At 35.6% G+C, this 20913-nt stretch overlaps 1 protein-coding gene across 2 annotated transcripts in view; it reads right to left on the bottom strand.

The window, feature by feature from the left end:
• Positions 1-20913, bottom strand: part of DPYD (dihydropyrimidine dehydrogenase) — a 345448-nt gene that overhangs the window by 203876 nt on the left and 120659 nt on the right. For both annotated transcript variants that reach the window (XM_005520957.3, XM_088060496.1), the window contains exons 7-8: positions 19884-19965; positions 17387-17474 (exon numbers count right to left, since the gene is read on the bottom strand). In XM_005520957.3, coding sequence (XP_005521014.2) covers positions 17387-17474; positions 19884-19965 — 170 coding nt within the window. The remainder of the gene's footprint in view (positions 1-17386; positions 17475-19883; positions 19966-20913) is intronic.

Below are 20913 nucleotides of genomic sequence, written 5' to 3'. Positions count from 1 at the left end.
GAATCCAGCCCGAAGCTGTGGCCATCCTTTCTCCCAGCACCTGACAACAGGACCGACTATCCCTTTCCTTAGCACCTGTAGACTATTTCAATTCCATAAGAACCCTCTCTTTCATCAAGAGGCATTACTGGTTACTTTAGTTCTTACTTTGCGTGCTCCTGGACCCACTCCCCATTTGGGTCCAATGCATGTTCACCCCACAAATCTGCCATTATAATATTGCATTCATTCCTTATTAAAAAGTCAGTCACCTCACACTCAGAGGGCACAAAAACTGCCCTTACATCTCTGGAAGCAGCAGGAGAAAAATGGAAACTGCCCCAGCCCTGCTTCGTGACCTCCTTATTCCGGCTTTTGATTCTACCACTGATCCAAATTTTTTTGTTCATATTTTTGCCCTGAGGATGTGCAATGTCACTCTGGTTAAGGTGACACACTTCCCCACCCCTTCCTGACCAGTAGTCACTTCTGCCTGGGAAAACACTAATGATGAGTCTCTTTTGACATTAGATATTTATGCTGCCCTAGTGCCCTTTGCTGCATCCCTGGGTGATTTCTAACCAGGCCTTAATGTGATCCCATTAGTTATCCTCCAGCTTTGGGGACATCTAATATCCACTCTGTCTGACTGGGTACAGCAATGGACATAACCCCTACAGGCCTCTGCTGCCTCCTCCTCACTCTTACTGCTAATCCAGGCATCAGGCTGGAACCTGGCTGAAGGACATGGCTTAAATACACTTCTTAGCTTGCCCCTCATCAGAATAAGCAGTGCAGTGTCTTTACACAGAAGCATTCAACAGGACTAGGCAAAATAATCAGCAGTCTTTTGTTCAGGCTTGTTTGACTGACCCACATGTTACAACCTTTGGGCCAAGTTTCTCTTTTAATATCAGAAGGGGAAGCAATGCCATTTAGATGGCACAGAAAGTGAATCATAAAGACTTGTAAAATTACAGAGGCAGGTAATAATATTATAGGCTGCTTTGTAAGTGATATAATTGCAGTTATTTTTGGCAATAAAAATCCATTGAAATTAGGATTTGAAATACATATAAATGTAGCCATCGGGCTGTGCTTCTACAATCTCAGCTGAATACTTAATTCTCATCCAAAAGTGAAACCAGGATTGAATAACCAGCAGCCAATGCTACTCCTCTATAGTAAGAATAACTAATACAGAGGGTATGAAATAAAAAGAGCTAGCAATGCATTTCCCCCCCAGCATATCAAGCAGGTTTTCATATGGAAGCAGTGGTCATCAATCACTACCTCATTACCAACCTGTCATCTGGGTTTAGGCTAAATGTATTCTGGCTTGCTGCCATACTAAATGTTCAATGAAACATCCTTAAGGCTCTCTACAAGTTCAGCTGAAGTCACACGTGCTATACATCAAAAAAGAACATTAGCGTTATCATAGCTTAATAAATAGTGCCATTCTGGCAATGTAATCCTATGTTCTAGAGCTATCTTCCATTCCCAGTACAATACTGCTTAAGTAAACAATCTTGCTGTCTTGTGTGAAGTTTATTTAGTGATAAATGCATGTAAAGATAATTAGTCATACTGTTACGGATACACTTCCATCCCAGCTGAAGAACATGAGCAGAAATAGCACAGGATTTTAAAAGCACACAATGGCATAATGAACTTTATCTTGCAGCATTAGTTTATAATTCTTGAATATGGTAGTTTATCATCGAAGTTTCACTGCTCTGGAAAACAATGACAGCCGAAGGACCCCAAATCAGTGTCTTTTCAAAATAACAGTGGCTTGAATATACCCCTGGGATGTAATACAGCCAGTAAGATGACTGCAAAATATATTTCAACATCTGTGAATACTACTTACTTTGTGAATAACTCTTAACTTAAGGAGGGATCCTTACATTTAGTTATTCATTCCCATGCACATTTGAAGCACTAAGTCCTGAATCTGTTTTCCAGTTTAAAAATGCCAATAAAATATTCATGTAGATTCTACAGCGGCAGAAGCTTCAAGAGGTAGCATAAAAAAATCCTAATAACACATTTTCAGGTACATTAATTGGTTTATGAACTTTTTTTAAACAATAGTGAAAAATCATCTCAAAATTTAAGAATAATTTTTGTCCTTGTATAATTTTTTTCCTTTGTAGACACTGCATTTGTTATGTAACTAGGCCCTACTAAAATATAATAAATAGATGCAGTATGTTCAACCACAGATTTTTGCAAATGATTTTAAGTATGTACCAGGAAACCTGCCTTACTAATGAGTCTGGCCTTGTTCTATGCAAAACACATGGAACTTAAATCATGGATTCAAACCCTTACACACATGACACTGCTGCTTTCCCTTGTGCACTGATGTTACTGAAACAGCAACTGGACCAACCCTTGACAGAGCCTGTTTCCAACACATTCACAGACGCACACATACATGAGGAAAGGTAACCCCTTTTTTAAATTGAATTCTGGCAAACTGGAGAGACAGAATGTTAAATTATTCTTTGGTCTGCTAGTTATATCAAGCAAGCATAAATTGGCTTAAACCAGGCTTTTCTCTTCCTATTCTCTTGCTTCATCCTCTAAGCTACCCAACCAGAATTCAGTCTTGGGACAAATTTTGTTGCCTGCAGAGTCTTAGCAACAAAGACTGAATTTCCAGACTTACAACTGGAGAATGAATGAAGGAGAAGGAACTTGTCTTTTCTCCTTTGAGTTGTGCTGCTTTTTGCTTGCCTATTCCACAACCATTAAAGTTATCTTATGCCTTTAAGATAAGGTCTCTGCCACAAAATGGGGATGCTCAAATAGTTGTATTTAGTGCTTAGAAAAGGCAGTATGTTAAGAAGTAGTAGTAGCACAGTTCTGGCACTCCTGAGAGCAGTGAATAGTGTATTTTGCTCCCGGTTCCTCCTCAGAACTGCAAGGAAAAGTCATGCTAAGGTTTTCCTTTTCCATTTTCTATTTCTGCATATATACAAAGGGCCAGGCATCAAACTTGCTGTAAATATTGTGTAATAATACAGATCAAAAGCTTGCACAGATTTAACTGTAAATTTTTTTACAAATATATTAAAGAGAAAAGATGAACAAAAAAACCCAAACATGTTGCATGTACAAATCTGCTTGCATTAAACAGTTCCATCCTTAACCATAACCTTAATTCAGTGGCATTTTAGAAGCCATCTGCAACACAGTGAACCAGTTTAATTCAGAAGCTGCCAAGTAATCACTAAACAAAACAGCAAAAAAGGACATTAAAAGTTGTATTAACTATAGGTGTACTATGATTTCCTTGTGAAATTGGTGGACAAGAAAAGAAGGGGAAAATATGATGCCTGGCTTTCTGCATACTTTTTACAAAAGAAGCCTGCAAATAGGCTTGCAGCAGATCTGACCTCTTCCATGCTTCACCGCTTGTAGACTCAGCTGCCTGACCAAAGAATCTGGATCCAGATTCTTCAGTGCAGAAAATATCACATTAACAATGCTTTTGACAGCTTTTGCTTCTGAAGTTTCAATTTGGCTGCTAGACTAAATTATTGCAACATCCATGTATCATCACTATATATTCTAGTTATCTACTTCTTTTAAGTTTGATTGGTTTGGATTTTGGAGTTTTTCTCCCCTCTCCATCTAAATACAAATGGGTCAGGATTCTGAGAGTTCTCAGAGGACTTTGTATCCAGCTGTTGATCCATATGTTCTCTAGGCCAACATCTGCTGCAGAGATGCTACCAAGACCTCACAGCTGGCACGCTGCTCTAACTCCACTCAGTTTGTAGGTTGAAAGGTCACTCCTTTAATGTAGTCAATTTGTGGCTTCCACATTAAAGAGAGGGAGCTGTCTCTGCTGGAGCTCTGTTTCATGAAATCCAGTGGCAGTAAAACCTGATGCCCTCCACTTTCCTAATAGCTTTAACTGTCTAGTACATCTTAGAAAAGTAACTTCTAGGGCCTGATGACAGGATGAGCTAACCTCTCCATGAACAACAGAACCTTCTAACTCAAAGCTACAACATTACTTAAGGATTCTACAGAACTGGCTGGAGGCACCCCCCGAGGACAAGATTAATTTCCTTTTCTTTCTATTTCAGATATAATATGAAAAAGAATTGAAGATAAAGATCCTTTTTTCTACTTGTTAACTCCCACTATAAGATCAAAACAAGATGAAGAACAGATCAAATACTATGAATAGACTCTAACAAAAAAAATCTTAAACAAAGCTTCTGATAAACAATTTTGACCCTAAGTAAGTAAATATGTTTTTGCCAGTCATTACTAAATTATACACACAAATCAGAGTGAATTTAGGTTCAAGAGACATTGCAGTGTATTATCCAATTTTACCAAAAATTGGCACACCTTTATTAAGACCTTCATCAGGTTATGCTTTATTTGCACAACATAAAAACATGTATTTTTTTTTTTACTGGCATTTATACACATAGAACTAATCAATGATTATTATATTATTATTATCCTATTTCCTTTCCAAGAAGGAAAAATTTTTAGCTGTCTACTGAATTGGAACGGAAAAGTAAGAAAGTGGATAAGGTATCTACACATAATAGGTGTAGATTTACGGAACAGCATAGATCAGAATTTCCGAACATTACCCACTACAGAGAACTGTGCCACAGTCACTGACCTGGTGTAAGAGTAGAAATTTGGAGAGCAGACTACATTTCCACTCTCCCACCTTTCCTATTTCCAAAACTAGAGAGAAGGCAGTTTTCACTAATCCTGGAGTCAGGGCACTCCAGCTTGTCTGGACACACAGTGCAGCTGATGGAGGTGAGCCCGCACCATCATTAGCTCCCCGTGCTCCCAGCTCCACAGCAGCTCCGAACAGAACTGAGGGACCTGACATCAGATCGGCAGCCATGGACATGGAGCACAGAGTAAGCTCACTTCAGAAACCAAAGGCAGGCTAAAAGACCCAGCAAATACAAGACTACATTGCAAGTACACAAAAGTAAAATCTCCCATCTACAAGTCATTGTTCATTTTCAAACACAGCTTGAGTAGGGACAAGAGAATCAGACACTGGTTCACAGACATATTTACAGGGAATTTAACCAACTTTAACGACACTACCTTTTAATGACACCACAAATGAATTAATTTTCCTACTTTCAACGTTAAAATTGCATCAATACATTTTTTTGCTCCTATTATATTTGTATTGCTAGGAGAATTCCTTCTGTTCACATGAACAGTTGGAACAGCTGTGTATGATGCCAAATGCAAAAATTTAAGGGATGTTCCAGCATATTAAGTTTAACCCTCATTTCTGTCTCAGTGATAGATGCAAGAATTCCAACTAGGTTGATTTTATGAGCCAGTTAAATGATTTGTATTCAGACCAACATAAAAATCCCCAAAGTGACAAAGTGTACTTGAACAAAAATACCCTGCTTGTGACATATCCTTTACAAGTAATGTGTTTTCATTTTTCACATGTTGCATCTCATTTATTTTATTCAGGCACACACAGTTGAATCTACAAGATACAGTAAGCTTCCAATACCTTTGAAATAATAAATCATTTCTTACAGATGTTTTCACCCAGTGCAAGTCTGCTGCTCATTAATCAAACATTATCAGTATCTATCACTGCCCAGTGCTAAACAAGAGAGGCACCTCATTTTGAGTTTTGACTTTTATTCACCAGTTAGTCCCTGACCCTTCTACAACTGCATGCTTATTAGAAACACCTACTGCACGGCAGATCCTACTATATGGAGTTTTAGAAGGGGTTTTTGTTTCTTAAAGAAAAAAAAGCAGAAGCATTTTTTCTTTAAGAACCAAAGGAAACTAAGTCAGGCTACTATTCAAATTGGTGACACAAATGCAATCAAATTGTCTTCAAGGCTCTTTTCCAACATCTAAGTAAAATATAACCATGTAAGCAAACTATTTCTGGTCTAGATCATTTCATATCTGAAAGGTTGAAATAAATATATATTAGGCACTATGCAAGATACATTTCATATTTTATAAATTATTAAAATTTCATTTCAGAGAACAGTATGTAGGACACAATACATCCTTACCAGCATAATCCTGCAGGGCAAAATCTAAAGAAAATGTTTCAATGTAAGAAGTTATCTGATACAAAATTTTAACCTCCTTGTGATCATTAATATATTGCTGGATTCATTCCAACAATGACAAATAAAATCTGCATTATTTCATCTGCTCTATTGGTTGTTACACGTCTTCTTCAAAACGCTGGAATAGAAATTAAATTGGGTAAACCACACAATTGCAAGTGCTTAGGAATGAAGATTTTTGTAGCTTCAAGGAACAGCCTGAACATTTGCCAGCAAGAACACAGTATGGCTTCCCCGCAGCATTTTACAGTACCGAGCACTTTCACAGTACTTTTAGTGCTACATTTCAATCTTCCACCATCATTTTAGAGAAGAATGAACTCAGGACACCAGTAGCCAGAGCCCAAAAGTCTCACCCTCAGCAGACCATAACTGCTTCCACACTGCTTCCTTCTAGTGATCTATTGTGCTGTGCATGATTCATATTTTTGTTATTAACCAAGTGAAAAATTAAAGGCAATGAGCATGCTTCAGGTGAAAAACTACTACCATCTCCTGCCATAGCGGCAATTCACTCAGCTTTCCTTTAACTAAACATTTTGTTTGCATATTCCACATCTTTATGAATGAACATTGAATGCCACACTTGTATCTAGGATTATTCACCCTCCAAGGCTAATTAAACATTTTCCATTCTTGGCAGGTCTACAGAAGTGGCTGAGCTACGATGTGTATTTTCTATGCCTCAATACAATAAAGGGCACATTCAGCACATGCAAAGGCCCATATTTGCATCTGAAAAATAAGAAACCAACTGGTCAATGTAGAGGTTATATTAAGACTCTTATGTCCTTACAATTTAAAAAGTGCTAAGATTTCAGAACTTACTTTATTTAGTTTCGTTGGAATTTCCAGAAAAAGCTGTGCACAAAGAAGATGTAAATTGTAACAATTAGGGGTAATTTCTTCAGATTCTACCTACTGCAGGAAGGAATTTTTTTTTTAATGCAAATTAAAGCCAAACTTTTTAATCAAGCAGCTAATGCAGAAAGAAAATGGGCAGAAAATTAGTCCAGAAACCACAACCAAGTACCTTATGCTTCATGCACAGAATGGTCACTTTCTCTTCTAACTGCAAATTTCTTTCTGCAAGAGACTTCATTCAATCAAGAACTCAAACTTTGATTATAAAGTTATAAAGTTTATATTTGAGTATAAAGAAACAAGCAATAAAAAAATGTAAACAGCGGCTATTTGGTTGCCCAAGATGGTAAAGTCCTTCTGAGAACATTTTTTTGTTTTGTTTTGAAGAGACTCTTATCTAACTTGGTAAAGTTTAACAAAACAGGAATATTTCCAGATCACAGAATACGCTGAGGTGGAAAGGACACACGAGGATCATCAAGTCCAGCTCTTAAATGAATGACCCATAAAGGGCTTGAACCCACAAATTTGGTGTTTTGACCACCATGCTCCAACCAACTGAACTAATCTCAGGGTCATAAATTTCTCACAGATAAAAATCTGGCCATCATTTTTCAGCTGCAAAAGATTTGTACTGGGCCATAATAGAATCATCAAGCTTATGTTTACCAACAAACAAATGCAATCATGTCTAAGTCACTCAGATATTGAAATAATAGATTGTGAAATTTCCAATGTCTAACTACTAAGCAGTAGGCTATCTATACAATTAGAGTAACTATTTCCTTTGGAAGATAGTTCTGTTCTCATTTTAAGAATTCAATGTATTAAGGATAAAGCTATAAAATAAATATTGCATTAATTAGAAATTATCTTTAATAATGGTTAATAATCTAATTTCAATTTAAATAACAAGCAGGTACTGACATTCCACTATCTACTGAAGTGTTACAATCTATTTAATCATATGCATCATAACTAAATAAACATCTATTATCAATGGTGAAAAATAAACAAAGAATCATTTTTAACAAAAATAGTTCTATAAAATCTGAAATGAGTTACACCATCTCCTATTACATCAATGGAACAGTAACAAATAAAACCTTGACAACTCTTAGAAATGCAGTAATACACTGCAAGTTTCTACTTGGTGACTACCATTTCAATACAGTGGCAATATTAACATTAAAAATGAATTGGCTGAAATCTACCTATCTTTAAATTCTTATTATTCTTCCTCTTTCTTCCTATGAAACTGATCACCAAAGATCATTTGAGGGAATACTGAGTTATCACACTAGCTGTTGAATGGATTTTCACCTTCTCTAATGGTTCATATTCAGCTTGGCACATTTTTAGCACAAGTTAATGAACAATAGCCCAAGGATTTCCAAAAAAACGGTGTCAACATTTGGAAAATAATTTCCCCTGTTAGATAAACAAGTAATTTGTATTACCATTATCCAAACACTCTAAGTACTTAGTGTGCTTATATCTGTGTTTTAGTCTTATAAACAATTTTCATAAAACAGTTTATAGTAAATTTAGCATTAACACACTGAAAACTCTAACAGTACAGTCAATCTTAATTACTATATGTACCCCACACCCTATGACATCACCAAGTGTCAAGTTTTAAATATGGTTTGATACTTTAAAATGCACACAGAAGACTGACTGTGTGACTTTATGCACAAGGAATGACAAAGTTGATCTCAAGTCTATAGAACACACCAACATATTACATAAACACAGAGAAATATTTGTATGCCTCTTAGACTTTAATTTTGTATTTCTAAATATATGCATTTCCATAGTTATTTTAAATTTCATACTAAAAGCAACCATATGAGTGGCCACATATAATATGGTATATATAGTATAGTAGATTAGAATACAAAAAAAAAAAACAAACTATTTTCAAGTATCATAACCACAGCAAGTGGTTCAAAAGCCTGGACAACCTGCATATATGCAAAAGCAGAGACACAGGAGCACAAACATTTACATAGCTTAGTTAAAGATTATTTATTATAGTGCACATGTACAATTTTTTTTCTCAGATATTTGTTTCCTTTAAAAACATCCATGGCATTAAAACTAAAGAAGGGCAGAGGATGTGCCTTCCCATAATGATAGAGGCTACTGTATTGGACAACAAACTTACAAATGCTTCTGGAACAGGAAAGCTTTTCAATTAATGTGTTGAGCTTGAAGGGAGGAGTGAGGGATTCCCTTGGGCACACGCTACAGGCCATTATAGGACTCAAAAGGCCCTCAGACTGGGAATCCCACCCAGAAACAGAATCACTAGTGAATATGCTCCAATTAAATAAAGAACCAAAACTGGCCCCTAGCAACACCAGGGATTTCCCCCAAAATGAGGTAAGTGCCTTTCATTGTATCAAAGTGCTCCTAAACCAGCAAAGGCCTGGCTACTGAGCAATGATGAAGAGGGAAGCAGATGACTGAGAACCACAAGACAACTGGATCAGATGGAAGCCCTGAGCCCTGCCCATGCCTAGCAGTGGCTACCAAGGCACCACTCTCATGAAGCAGAGAAGTGGCAGAGCAGGAAGATCTCCTAAAGCAACCTCTACAATTCTTTCAACACGTACTACGAATCCACAGCACAAATCCCGTTTTGTCTTAACTCTGTCAATCCAATTCAACAAGGACATACACACCTTGTTGAGTGGGCAGTGAAAGGAATATGAATTCAGGAACATTATATTTATGAAACATAAATATGACAGAAAGACTGCTTAAAACTTCATTCATTAACACAAAAAATTGCTTGTCATCTACTCACCAATAACTGCCATTAAGAGAGACTGTGACACTCTATTTGTGCATCTTTAAAAACAAAAAAAAATAAATGCAACAAGCCTAGGTTTTTAACCAGTGTTTTATCTTTTGCAAACAAGATGAAAGAAAGTAAGGAATTTCTAAACCTCTTATGCTGATTTTGTATTATGGCAGTCCTCCTATAGTATTAGTTAAAACAATGTTTCAAAAAGTGTCTGATTGCATTAAACACATATGGCACCACATACACCTTTCTTACAAAAAAAACAGAGAGCTCAGCTACAAAAAGAATGATACAGATCAACTCACAAATGGCACTTTAGAAGGTTGTTAATTCTGTGTCTGAATATTAATGTGGAAGTTAAAAGATGGTAGCACAATTAATATTTGTACATCTAAAAGATAAAAGTAACTGAGTCATGGAGTCAACTTTTGGAAACAACAAGCAAGCAAAGCTCTTTTCTTTAGGGGTACAGCATTCAAGTGCATAACATCAAAATAGGAAAATATACTATATAACATCACAATTTTGTTTCTTTCTTTTCTTTCTCAAAAATAAAAATGCATAAAATTATATGCTTGAATTTAAAAAGTGCTAAATAATGTTAGATTACATCATCTGGTAAAATATGAAAAAATTAACTTTTCTTAAAACAATAAGAATCAAATTTATTTTGTCATTATATTTAGATGAGCAGTTCTTCAGGCAGACTATCTAGCATTATGGAAACAGACAAGAGAGTGTTTTGTAAAACATATGCAGGAGAGATTGTTATGCTAAATAGTGTTTTGGTAGGAAAGATAAGTAAGAAAGAGCACAAAAATCTGTGTAATTTACAAGTGAATATCGTAAGGATGCCCAAGGGCAGATTATTAGTATTTTTGAAAGTGTCCTAAGATTATTAATAATAAATAACCCATTTTGTGAATCTTAGCCATAAAACCTTTCAACTGCCTAGTGCTTCCGATATGTATATAGGAATATTCCACCAATATCCAGAGCAGTACTGAGAATTAAAGAGCTGAAATAACAGCTTACTACAAATGCCAATAGTAGAAAAAAATGCCTCAAGCATAAAAATTCTTGGATTGATGTACATGGTTGGTCTCCAGGAAAGATGCTGCATTGAGAATAAAAGCAAGAAATTCCTTCTATAGCATGTAAGAACAGGTTCTTTCACAGAGTTCTTTTTTTAATATAAGTATTTGTTTTTTAGTAACAATGCTTTTTAGATTAAAGAGTAGCAGAAGATAATAAAATAAAGATGAACAAGTTTTGTATTAGAACCAACTGATTGTGTAATTAATTTAGAATATTATTCACATGGGACACAAAACCAGAAATGTAGTGTTAAAGAAGGAGGCATTTATTCTCCAAGCTGAGAGCCATGAGCTAAGGTTCTCCAGCAGGCAGATTATAAAGAACTCCTATACCTGACTGCACAGACTTGTGCAGACCTTCTTCCTTGGGACTTCAGGCAGTTGTAGTTCAATGTGAAGCTTTAATCCTGTTTTATACAAACACAACTATCACTGGCCTTCCCATGGAATATTTCATAAAAAACATTTTTAAAATTTAATTTCAATATTAGTCAAGGTGCTGTAAGACAATTGTGAAATATTTTTAATTAGCTTTGCCCAGATCCTGCCACTTCTCTTAACCACTGCTGTTCTTCAAACTCTTCAGAGCACCCTGACTTCATGACTCATCTTGATTATTTCATTCTCATTATTTCTAATACCAAAGGCTCACAGCTTTTTGTAGATACATGAATTTGAATATGTCAGTTTGCAACAATAAAATATAATTTTAAGTGTTTTCCCTGGTTCTGTAGCCTTTACTATCTTCAACTGTATATGGGTACCAATGTCTAAAAGGCCATTGTTGTCACAATTTAAAATCCTTGGTGAAAAGCATTTTGTTTGCAAGATTCTGAAAGTCTTCTCCGTTTGTATACAAAGGGCAATGAAATAAACCCAGAAACCAAGCCAGGCACACATTTATTTGCAGTATCTAGCTGATCATATTTCCAACACATCATTCTTTCCTGCGCTACCTTCCAAGGTATTGTTTTTCTTCCTAATTTGTTGTCTTTTATCTGCCTGTCTTTAGGCAAACCTATATAACCTATAAAGTGTCAAAATATTCATGAAATTATAAAACAATACAAGACAATACCAAAAATCCTGCTGTGACCCTAAGAGCCTAAGGCTGCACAATGCCTTTCCTAAAGATCTATCTTTCACCAAGGTGTGCTGCCATTTATGTGACTTGCTACATCACCACTGAGACAAACAGCTCTTTACCAAGGGGCCTAACAGCCTCCCACAACATCACAAACACCAAAAAACACACATCAGTTCTGAAAAGCAACAAACTAACAGATTAATCCTGGATATGTTTTCAAATAAGTCTGCCTCTAAACGCCTCCTTTGGAGAAGGTAAGTGAAATCGCCAGTGAAAAGAAAAAGAAAACTCAGAGATACAAGGTAAACCAAAACCAGAGAAGCAAGCAAATAAAAGTCTGTTCACAACCTGAAATGAGAACTATTTTGAACATGACATATTTCCTCCATAAATGTCTGTGCTGGCCATGGGCCTACGGGCCCCATATGCAGATTTCATGTCCTCCAAATTTAGTTTATGAATCAGGAGTACGATGCACAATTTTTTCCTATAGCACAAGCAAAATGAACATCTGTTCACTTTTTGCCATGTAGGTTTATATCTGTGTGGGTGGGTGTGAACAGAGCTCTTGATGTGTAATAGTCCTCCCATCTGCACACCAGGTGGCACTGCATAGTTAATCAGAAGATAATAACAGGCATGAGGAGATTACTTACTTTTTGGGTAAGAGAGAGTAAATCAATCTCACAGTTTTTTTTAAAACAAGGTACATTAATGCTTGCACTTTTAATTTATTTTCTTTGGTGTGTAATTTTACTCCAATCAATGACATGATCTGATTATATCATTGTTTGAGTGTTATGTTAATTAACTATGAATGACTGCAATTATGACAAAGGTTCTTTCCACCAAGAATTTATTCTTTCTTTTTTTTCAATGTACAGTTAAACCTTGCAAGCAGGATATACTATTTAGAGTACACTCAAATAACAATCTGCTTAGACTTACTTGGTACACACACCTAACCCACCATTTCACAGTATTTAACAGACCTCTGAATACCCACATACAATAAAACTAACTTCACAGCAATTCAGCAGCAGGAGATGGAGGAAGAAAGAAGCAAGCTTCATTACTGAATGAGCAGTTATGTAGAAAGTTAGTGCTGCAAGTCTAAATCTACAAACACTGAAGTTCAAGCGTTTAAATAATTTCTGGGAATGAGGGCTTTAGATTTTTTAAAAAAGTTTACCAAATAAAACAAGATTTGAGGACATATTTTTATCTGATATTCATCCAAGGAGAATGTAAATGTTATATAAAACACTTACATTATGATAAAGTATTATAGAATAGGATTGTTATATAGATACAGAATAAGGATAGAAGTTTGTGTATAAGTCTGTAAAAAATATGCTTATGGTGACAGCATGTATTCTATGTATTCATTTGAATGTCACATGAAAAATGTCCTTAAATACTTTAAATATTTAGTTCATTCATTTTTATTCCATAAATAGTTCTATAAAGAACTATACAGTAGTTCTATAAAGTTGGGGTTTTTTTTCTCTTTTACAAAGGATATGAAATGTTTTGTGGAGTCTTAAAAGACAAAACAACAGAATCCTGTTTTCCAAAGAACGCAGATCAACTTCTAGAAGGATGAGTAATAAAAGCCTTGTATTTCTGCATTTGTTGTGATAGCCATGAGAGACGCATACACACAGCTTTTTTTTTTTTTATATTGGTAAAAATCATATTCCACTCTAAAAATCTATGAAGAGACACAGCAACACAAAGTATTCAGACTGCTCTGTTCCCCATAGGATACCCTTGGCTGCCTTCCTCTGCTGTCTCTGAGGACCATGTGATCTCTCCTCTAGCCCCTCACCCCTTCATTGATTTCTCCTTTTGCTCTCAGCATGCTTATTCTCTGTTGCCCTGAGTCTCTATGGTGTTTACAGAAGGCAGCAACTGATGCAAGACTTTCTTTTTTTTAAAGCAAAATTTTCAAACTGATTTGTCAGTTCAGTCACAAATTCCTCACAAAGTCTTCTTATCAAAAAGCAGAGCTGATTCAAGGTGGAGTACAATGAGTAATTTTTCAAATAAGGACAGGATGGGATTTTTTTTTTCTTTTAGAGGTTGGTTTTAAAACTCTGAAAGTTTAATTAGGAGATTTAAATCCTACTAATTAATGTTTGTGAGTAACAAAATATACCCAAAAGTTTTGTAACTGGAAGAGAATTGGAATTCTAAGACGAAAAATTTAAGGACTAGTTCTTCATCTCTAATTCTTAATTAGCATTTTAACTTCCTTAATGAAATAAGACTGAGTTTAGAAATGTCACCTACCTAAATGACAATGAAAAAAATAATTGAAAAAATACAGTAGAGACTCCAAGAATACTGTTCCTCCCATTGTTTCGCTGCTATGCTTTGGTCCTACGAAAATTATCATGCATGCCATTGTCTACTATTACTTTTGATGCAAATAAGTGAGATTCACGGAACCCCTAATATTTATGTTAGCGGTTATCTGAAATTGTGACTGCTGGAGAAAACCAGAAGCATGGTGTATCTCTTACATTGCCATTGCTTACCCAGGTAACAATGAAAGCTTTTCCTAGGATTTAGCCTTTTTTTCCTAGTTCAACATATGCTTTCATAACCCCAAATTCCACATCAGTCTTCACAGCCTAATTGGGAAAGGTAAGATGGAGGTAAGGGGTGACTCACACTGAGACCCCAGGAGCTGTCAAAGGTTGGTGACACATCCCGGCCATCTGCTTGTTTTCAAGTCTAGTACAAGGTAATTTCTCAACTTTGAACCAGTGACTAAATGTATCAGACCTACTGGCTGGAGAGCATCCTTCCCCTTAAGATAAACCACTGCAGACTCAATGCCTCAGTAAGCAAAGAATTGAAGTAAAGCATCCTTTTTTATTATTATTCATTTCAAATAAGTATGTTAACCTGTACCCTTTTGTGAACTTAGAAATTCTTTACTTCTCGTGTCAGAAACACAGCAAATAGCTGATTAGAGCACACTTTTAACACCTGTCCAAACAGCTCTTAAAAAAGTCTTTGCTATTTATTTTTCTTCAATATAGTCACCCGCTAGAATGCTCAAACCTCAGTCACCTTTGTTTTACCACTGACAGAACCTGCAGTGGAGGGCACTTTCCCTACCACACATAATGTTTCCACAGGCAACAGATTTTCCCTGATGCATAACTGTGTGAAAAATAGTTTTCAAAGTTCTCTTTGCAACGCCACCTGCCCTCAGGAAGCTGGTTATTTACAAGTGCTCTTCTGTTTCATGAATTACACATGGACTTTTGTACAATCCCAACCGATAATACCTTGAATTCCATCTCATTTGCAAGACTAAAGACAATGTGATCTTCAAAATTCACATTGCTGCAAAAAAGTCCTCTCACACTGTACTCTCATCCCATCAGGGATTTCATTTTCTTTTACACATTCATTTACTTCTTTTTTCCACTAACAGGGAAAATTGAAAACTACCACATTTATTTTCCATCAAGGTACAACTTCATTCAGAAGCAAATTACAACAAAAAAGAAATCTGTTTTATGTAAGTAGCTCCATAATTATTTTACCCCTATGATTCAGGGTAATGTTCAAATGTGGTATTTCATTGAATATGTTTGTTCAGTAGGCAAAGAACACAAAAAGAAATGCATTTTAGACTCATTATGGAAAAGCAGCTGTTGCTGAGAGCTTATAAATGCTCTATTGCATTAATATCGTTGCCTCCACAAATATGTGATCCCTTGTCCTCTCCCTCTCACTACCAGTAGGCAAGGCCACATTACTGTCCAGTGCCTTACACCGCACCGCGAAAGTGAGATGACAGGCAGACAAGAGGCTACAGAGAGGGCATCATAAATGCAAGGTAGCTTCAAATAACAAAACTTTGTAGGTACACATAATCCTTCATTAGCATTTATACCCTCTGTTTCCTAGTAAAATCATTGAGCACGTGCTTTACAGGAGAATTATGCTTCAGATACCTTCTCGTGTTTATTAAAATTCCGGCTGTGTCCCTTTACCTAGCTTCTATATGGCAAAATGTTGTCTGTTGAGATATATATAGATATAGATATATATTTATAATCAAAGATATTTTATATTAGATTATCTTTATTAAGGTCAGAAAATAAACCCAAATACATAAACCAAACACTCCAATTGTATGTGAAGTGCTCAGTGGTCATTTTTGCTGACACTAAACTGAACTGTTATTCTAAGCTTTTGAGTCAGAAATGCAGAGGAATGATGTTGATGCTAAAAAAAACTGAGAGAATTTTTTCTTAAGTGCTAGACTCACAGAAAACAAATGCTTATGAATTAATTCCTCATTGGTGAGATTTCACAATGTGGTTTCAAAGACACAGATGAAAACAATAAAAAAATATAAGTTGCACCGTTTGCCTTGTATACAATTACATCAAAATGCAATACATCAGAATTCCTATACGTGGAAGTTCTCTAACAATGTGAGGATTTGGGATTACATAAATCACAACACCCTGTGCTATCATTACACAACAGAATAGACCTGAAAAGCTTATTATACTGCATAACCAGATGGTAAACAACAGTTGTCGTCGTACTAAGAATTACATCTCTGTAATCAATAATAGGAAGGAGGAACAGTTGGACAACTTGTTTCCTATTATGTTCACTTAGGCAACGTCTAGATCAATAAAGAGCATTAAGCCTCATACCAACTGTAGACAATGCCTGCTCAACATGCCTATCATATGGCAGCAATGGGTCCAGCTGTACTTCAAAATAATTATAAATGGATAATAATTCTAATCTAACATTAAAAAGAAGCGATGATTCAAACAGCAGAGAGGTGCACGACTTCTTTAGTATATGAGAGAAGACAGACCTATGATGCCAGTTTTAGTATAAGTCAAAATCAGCTTATTTTGTTAACCCACTCCATAAGCATATTTCACTACAGCCTATCTGAAGGATGTTACATGTTTTATATGGATGAAAGAAAAAAAGCAACCAAGCATGATATCACTGGCTTACATATAGACTCAGTAATTGTGTGGGTGTAGTAAGCGGTTCACAAAAATTGAAAACTAAACTTGTGTATCGCTCTAGGCCAATATGGCAATTAATTACAAGCAAATTTTTAGTTCATCCATTTTTAACTACCTAAACAATAAATCAACCCATTCAGCTACATTCACAGCTTACTTAAAGATCTGTAATATAAATCTGAAAATTTTAATAACCGTCTTAATGCCACTAGTTTTAGCTTCCTGATTTTAAAATCTTTCTTATATTCTGTACTTCCATAACTCATCAAATTAAAGCTTTCTCCCATCATGCAATTTAACAAAGATACAAGTTCCAGTTTATTCCTAGGCAGTCCTTCAATTTCAGTATGACCAAACATGGGACCATGAGCTCTTCTTACCTATTCCAATAAAGACTGCTTTATAGCCATCTTCTTTCAGGGTGTGGAGTGTCATTCCATCCACTGCAAGGCCTTTCCTAAAAATTATCTGAAAGAATTAAAAATTACCTGGTAAAAATTGCAATTGTAATGAAGCAGCACATTTTGCATGGTAAACTAACAAAGGCTTTCAAAATTATGAATGACATAAGTTTTTATTTAGACTTGCAATTATTAATTCTAATTTAGAAAAGAAACAGTGTCCACAGTGCAGAAATTGGTGTTCATTTATTGAAAGAAATAACTCGCAGCAATCAAAACATGTCTATAATCTATACTGGTTTCTGATCAATTACTTTTTACTTCCAGAAGCAAAAGCTGAATTTTTTTTTGCCAGAGCCATTTTCCACTACCAATCCTGCTCTGAGCAGCCACTGGCTGAGCACCTAGAGGAGTTGTAAGAGTGTAAGAGACAGGGAATTATGTTCTCTGCATGTTCAGGCAACCAACGATGGCAGTCCCTGTGCAGAGGTCATGCAACTGGAGACACACACACCTTTTGTTCATCACTCCTAACCCCAAGGCCTTTGAGCACAAAAAGTGTGTGTGATTCTGCTTCTGATATTTCATACTTCTTGACATAAGTATGTGTGTTTTTATCTCCACATCTTAGACTCTCTGAACTTGAATGCTTTCCCCCAGGTTTTTTGTATCACCTGTGATTTTACTTTACAAAATGCAGTGCTGTTGTGTAAGCTCTCTACTTTGTGATCTTAACAGTTTAAAGTCACTGTGTATCTTGTTTTCTATTCAATCTGCCTATATTTCATTTAATATACTTTTCAGGTTGGCAGGGGAAAAAAGCCAGAGATAAATACAATTTACACTACTTAAAACACTGACTTTCTTTTGTCTTTGGAGATTTAGTATAAATTTTATCAGAGGTGAAAATGCCATGTACTAGTGCAATCCTTAAAACAATACAGACTCCATCCTCACTTGCAACAAAAGACACTCCATAAACTGTCATTACATTTTTTTATCCTGTTGTGTAGATATGTTATGAAAACCTAATGAAGGAATTTAAATAGAAATACTATTTTATGTGAAGATTCATAATACTTCTAGGACCTAGCTCTGTAATCCTTACTCAGCTGACTAATTCTTACTAATTTCAGTGGAATTACTTGAATAAACAGCACTACTGAGCATTTACACAACAGCACCTTCCACCACAGATTGGAAATGCTTTAAGCAAACACTAGAAAATTTTTCCAGCTCATAGAGGTATAAATCTAAGGTACTTATTTAACCAGCTTGCCAAAGGGTCAATTGCAAACCAATGGTAGAGCTTTGAAGCAAATTTACATTGAGATTCTCTGCTGCACTCCAGAACTGCAGAGGACTTGCAGGTCAAGATGACATGGTGGCTCTATCAGCCCATTCTGGAGACCCTGTCAAAACACAGAGCTCTGGGAACTAAGGCTGGCAGAGGATTCCCAGAGGTCTACAAAATCCCAGCAATTTTGTCTAAAGGTGTCCCAGTGCTCTGTTTAACAACACCCCTAATTAAACCTCCATTCTGTCAGTCTTTTCAAGGGTTGCAAAGGGAACTTTATAGCAGAAAAACAGACCTGTAGCATTTTAAACCTTAAACCTTGCATCTTACTAGTATTTTTATAAAACCCGGGCAGGACAATGTTCTCACTCAGGTCTTGTGACAATAGTCTACTGCTTTTACAAAAAGAATGAATATGAAGGATTCCAAGAAGAATTTCTTGTTTCACTGAAGGCTTTAGCAACGTGTTAAAGTATCGCTCCTGGTACTCAAAAATTTGATCCAACAATACATTCTAAGTTTGCAACTTCTATTAAAATGTGCAGCAATTCTAAACACTGTCTCAATCTTCAGCTCAAGTCCTAAATTATAATAAATCGCTGTTTCCATTATCTATAAACAACACACATTTATTTAACAGAATAATGCATAACTATTGCTTTCCAAGAAGTTGAATAGACTTATTGTTTTTAACAGATGATCATGTAAACACTTCAATTTGATGCATTTTATTATAGAATTAACTTGGATGCAAGACTGTATGATAAACCATTAAGGAAAAAAACTCCAGGAGAAGGAACAAAAGAAGTCTCAAATAAGAATGGTTTAAGTAGTGCCAAACTTGAATGAAAAAAACTTGATTAAAAAAAAATCAAATGATTTCAATAGCTACATTGAACCCCTAAAGCAATTTAGGAATTTGTTTCTTACAGACAATTAATCACATGCAGACATGCCAGATGAGAACTATTGATTGCCCTTTTCCAAACTAGTGGCATTCAGACAGGAGACAGACAAATGCCCTGAGCAAGAGGAAGCATCTTCCTGCCTCTGTCTAGCATAGCTTTTAATCGTTCTTTACTAATGTGCATGACATTTTGCTGTTAATCTTTAGCAGAGTTCTTGTTCTTTTTTTTTTTTTCTTTGAGCTATACATAGGCAGGATATATTTTTCATTACCTTCACTCCAAGATCCTTCATCAGCTTGGCTTCAAAATTCACTACATCATGCGGCAAACGGAACTGGGGGATTTCAGACATACTAAAACAAATAAAAATGCTTGTAACTATAAGGAAAAAAGTATTTTTAGCATTTTTTAAATTATTATTATTATTATTGTTATTGTTATTGTCATTGTTATTGTTATTATTATTATCGAAAATACTTATACCTTAGTTAATTTTGACATATGTGAATGGAAATGTGCTGAAATGTGAGTCTTGACTTTTTTTAATTGTTAGAGTGATAAAAAAGCGTTATTCATCCAAGGCTATAATATAAAAATATAGGCCAGGAAGGCAGTACCTTGAAGCCAACACTGCCCACTCTTGCAGGTGACTAACATATGTTTGAGTTCTAAAGGACTTCAGCTTTGTTCCTTTTGTTCACCAGAATACGTAACACTAAACTTAAGATACCCATTTAAAAAAAAGATGTCATGGCTACTGAAAGCAAAGTGACATAGTAATTTTTCATTAAGCTATCCAATCAGAGAGTATCAAATTTCCCATGTAATTTTATAAAAGTGTTACATATGCTATTTTGAGCTGTGATATTTAAAACTGTACCTCCATTTCTACTTCATAAATTTTTAATGATTTTTCAGGATGGATAAACACTTTATCAGCTCTTGATTTCATGTCTGTTTTTTGACTTAATGTTTATTAACTGGCATTTTTTCCTCCTGGGGAAGATTAGGAATGACATCTTCAAGTTCCCAGAATCACAGAAGAGGAAAACTGCAGTGCTAGTATAGAATCTCAGTTTATATCTACTGATACACATCTAATAAATATATATTTCTCTCCAGTGAAATGACATCTATATATGCCAGTTCAAATTCCTACCGTAAAACATGTTCCAGATAAACACAGTGAAGTCATATTTTAGATACTTTTGTTCAATGAAGATAAAAAAACCTAAATTTGCAGAAAAGTAAAGGCTTCTCCCCAGATACTTCTACACTTCAAATGGTCTAATCTGTTTTCA

The sequence above is a fragment of the Pseudopodoces humilis genome, chromosome 10, assembly GCF_049639895.1.
Source record: "Pseudopodoces humilis isolate 2021_Gansu_Grassland_sample_001 chromosome 10, ASM4963989v1, whole genome shotgun sequence".
NCBI classification, from domain to species: Eukaryota; Metazoa; Chordata; class Aves; order Passeriformes; family Paridae; genus Pseudopodoces; species Pseudopodoces humilis.
Note: the sequence above shows the minus strand (reverse complement) of the source record. Positions and strands in the feature narration are given on the sequence as shown.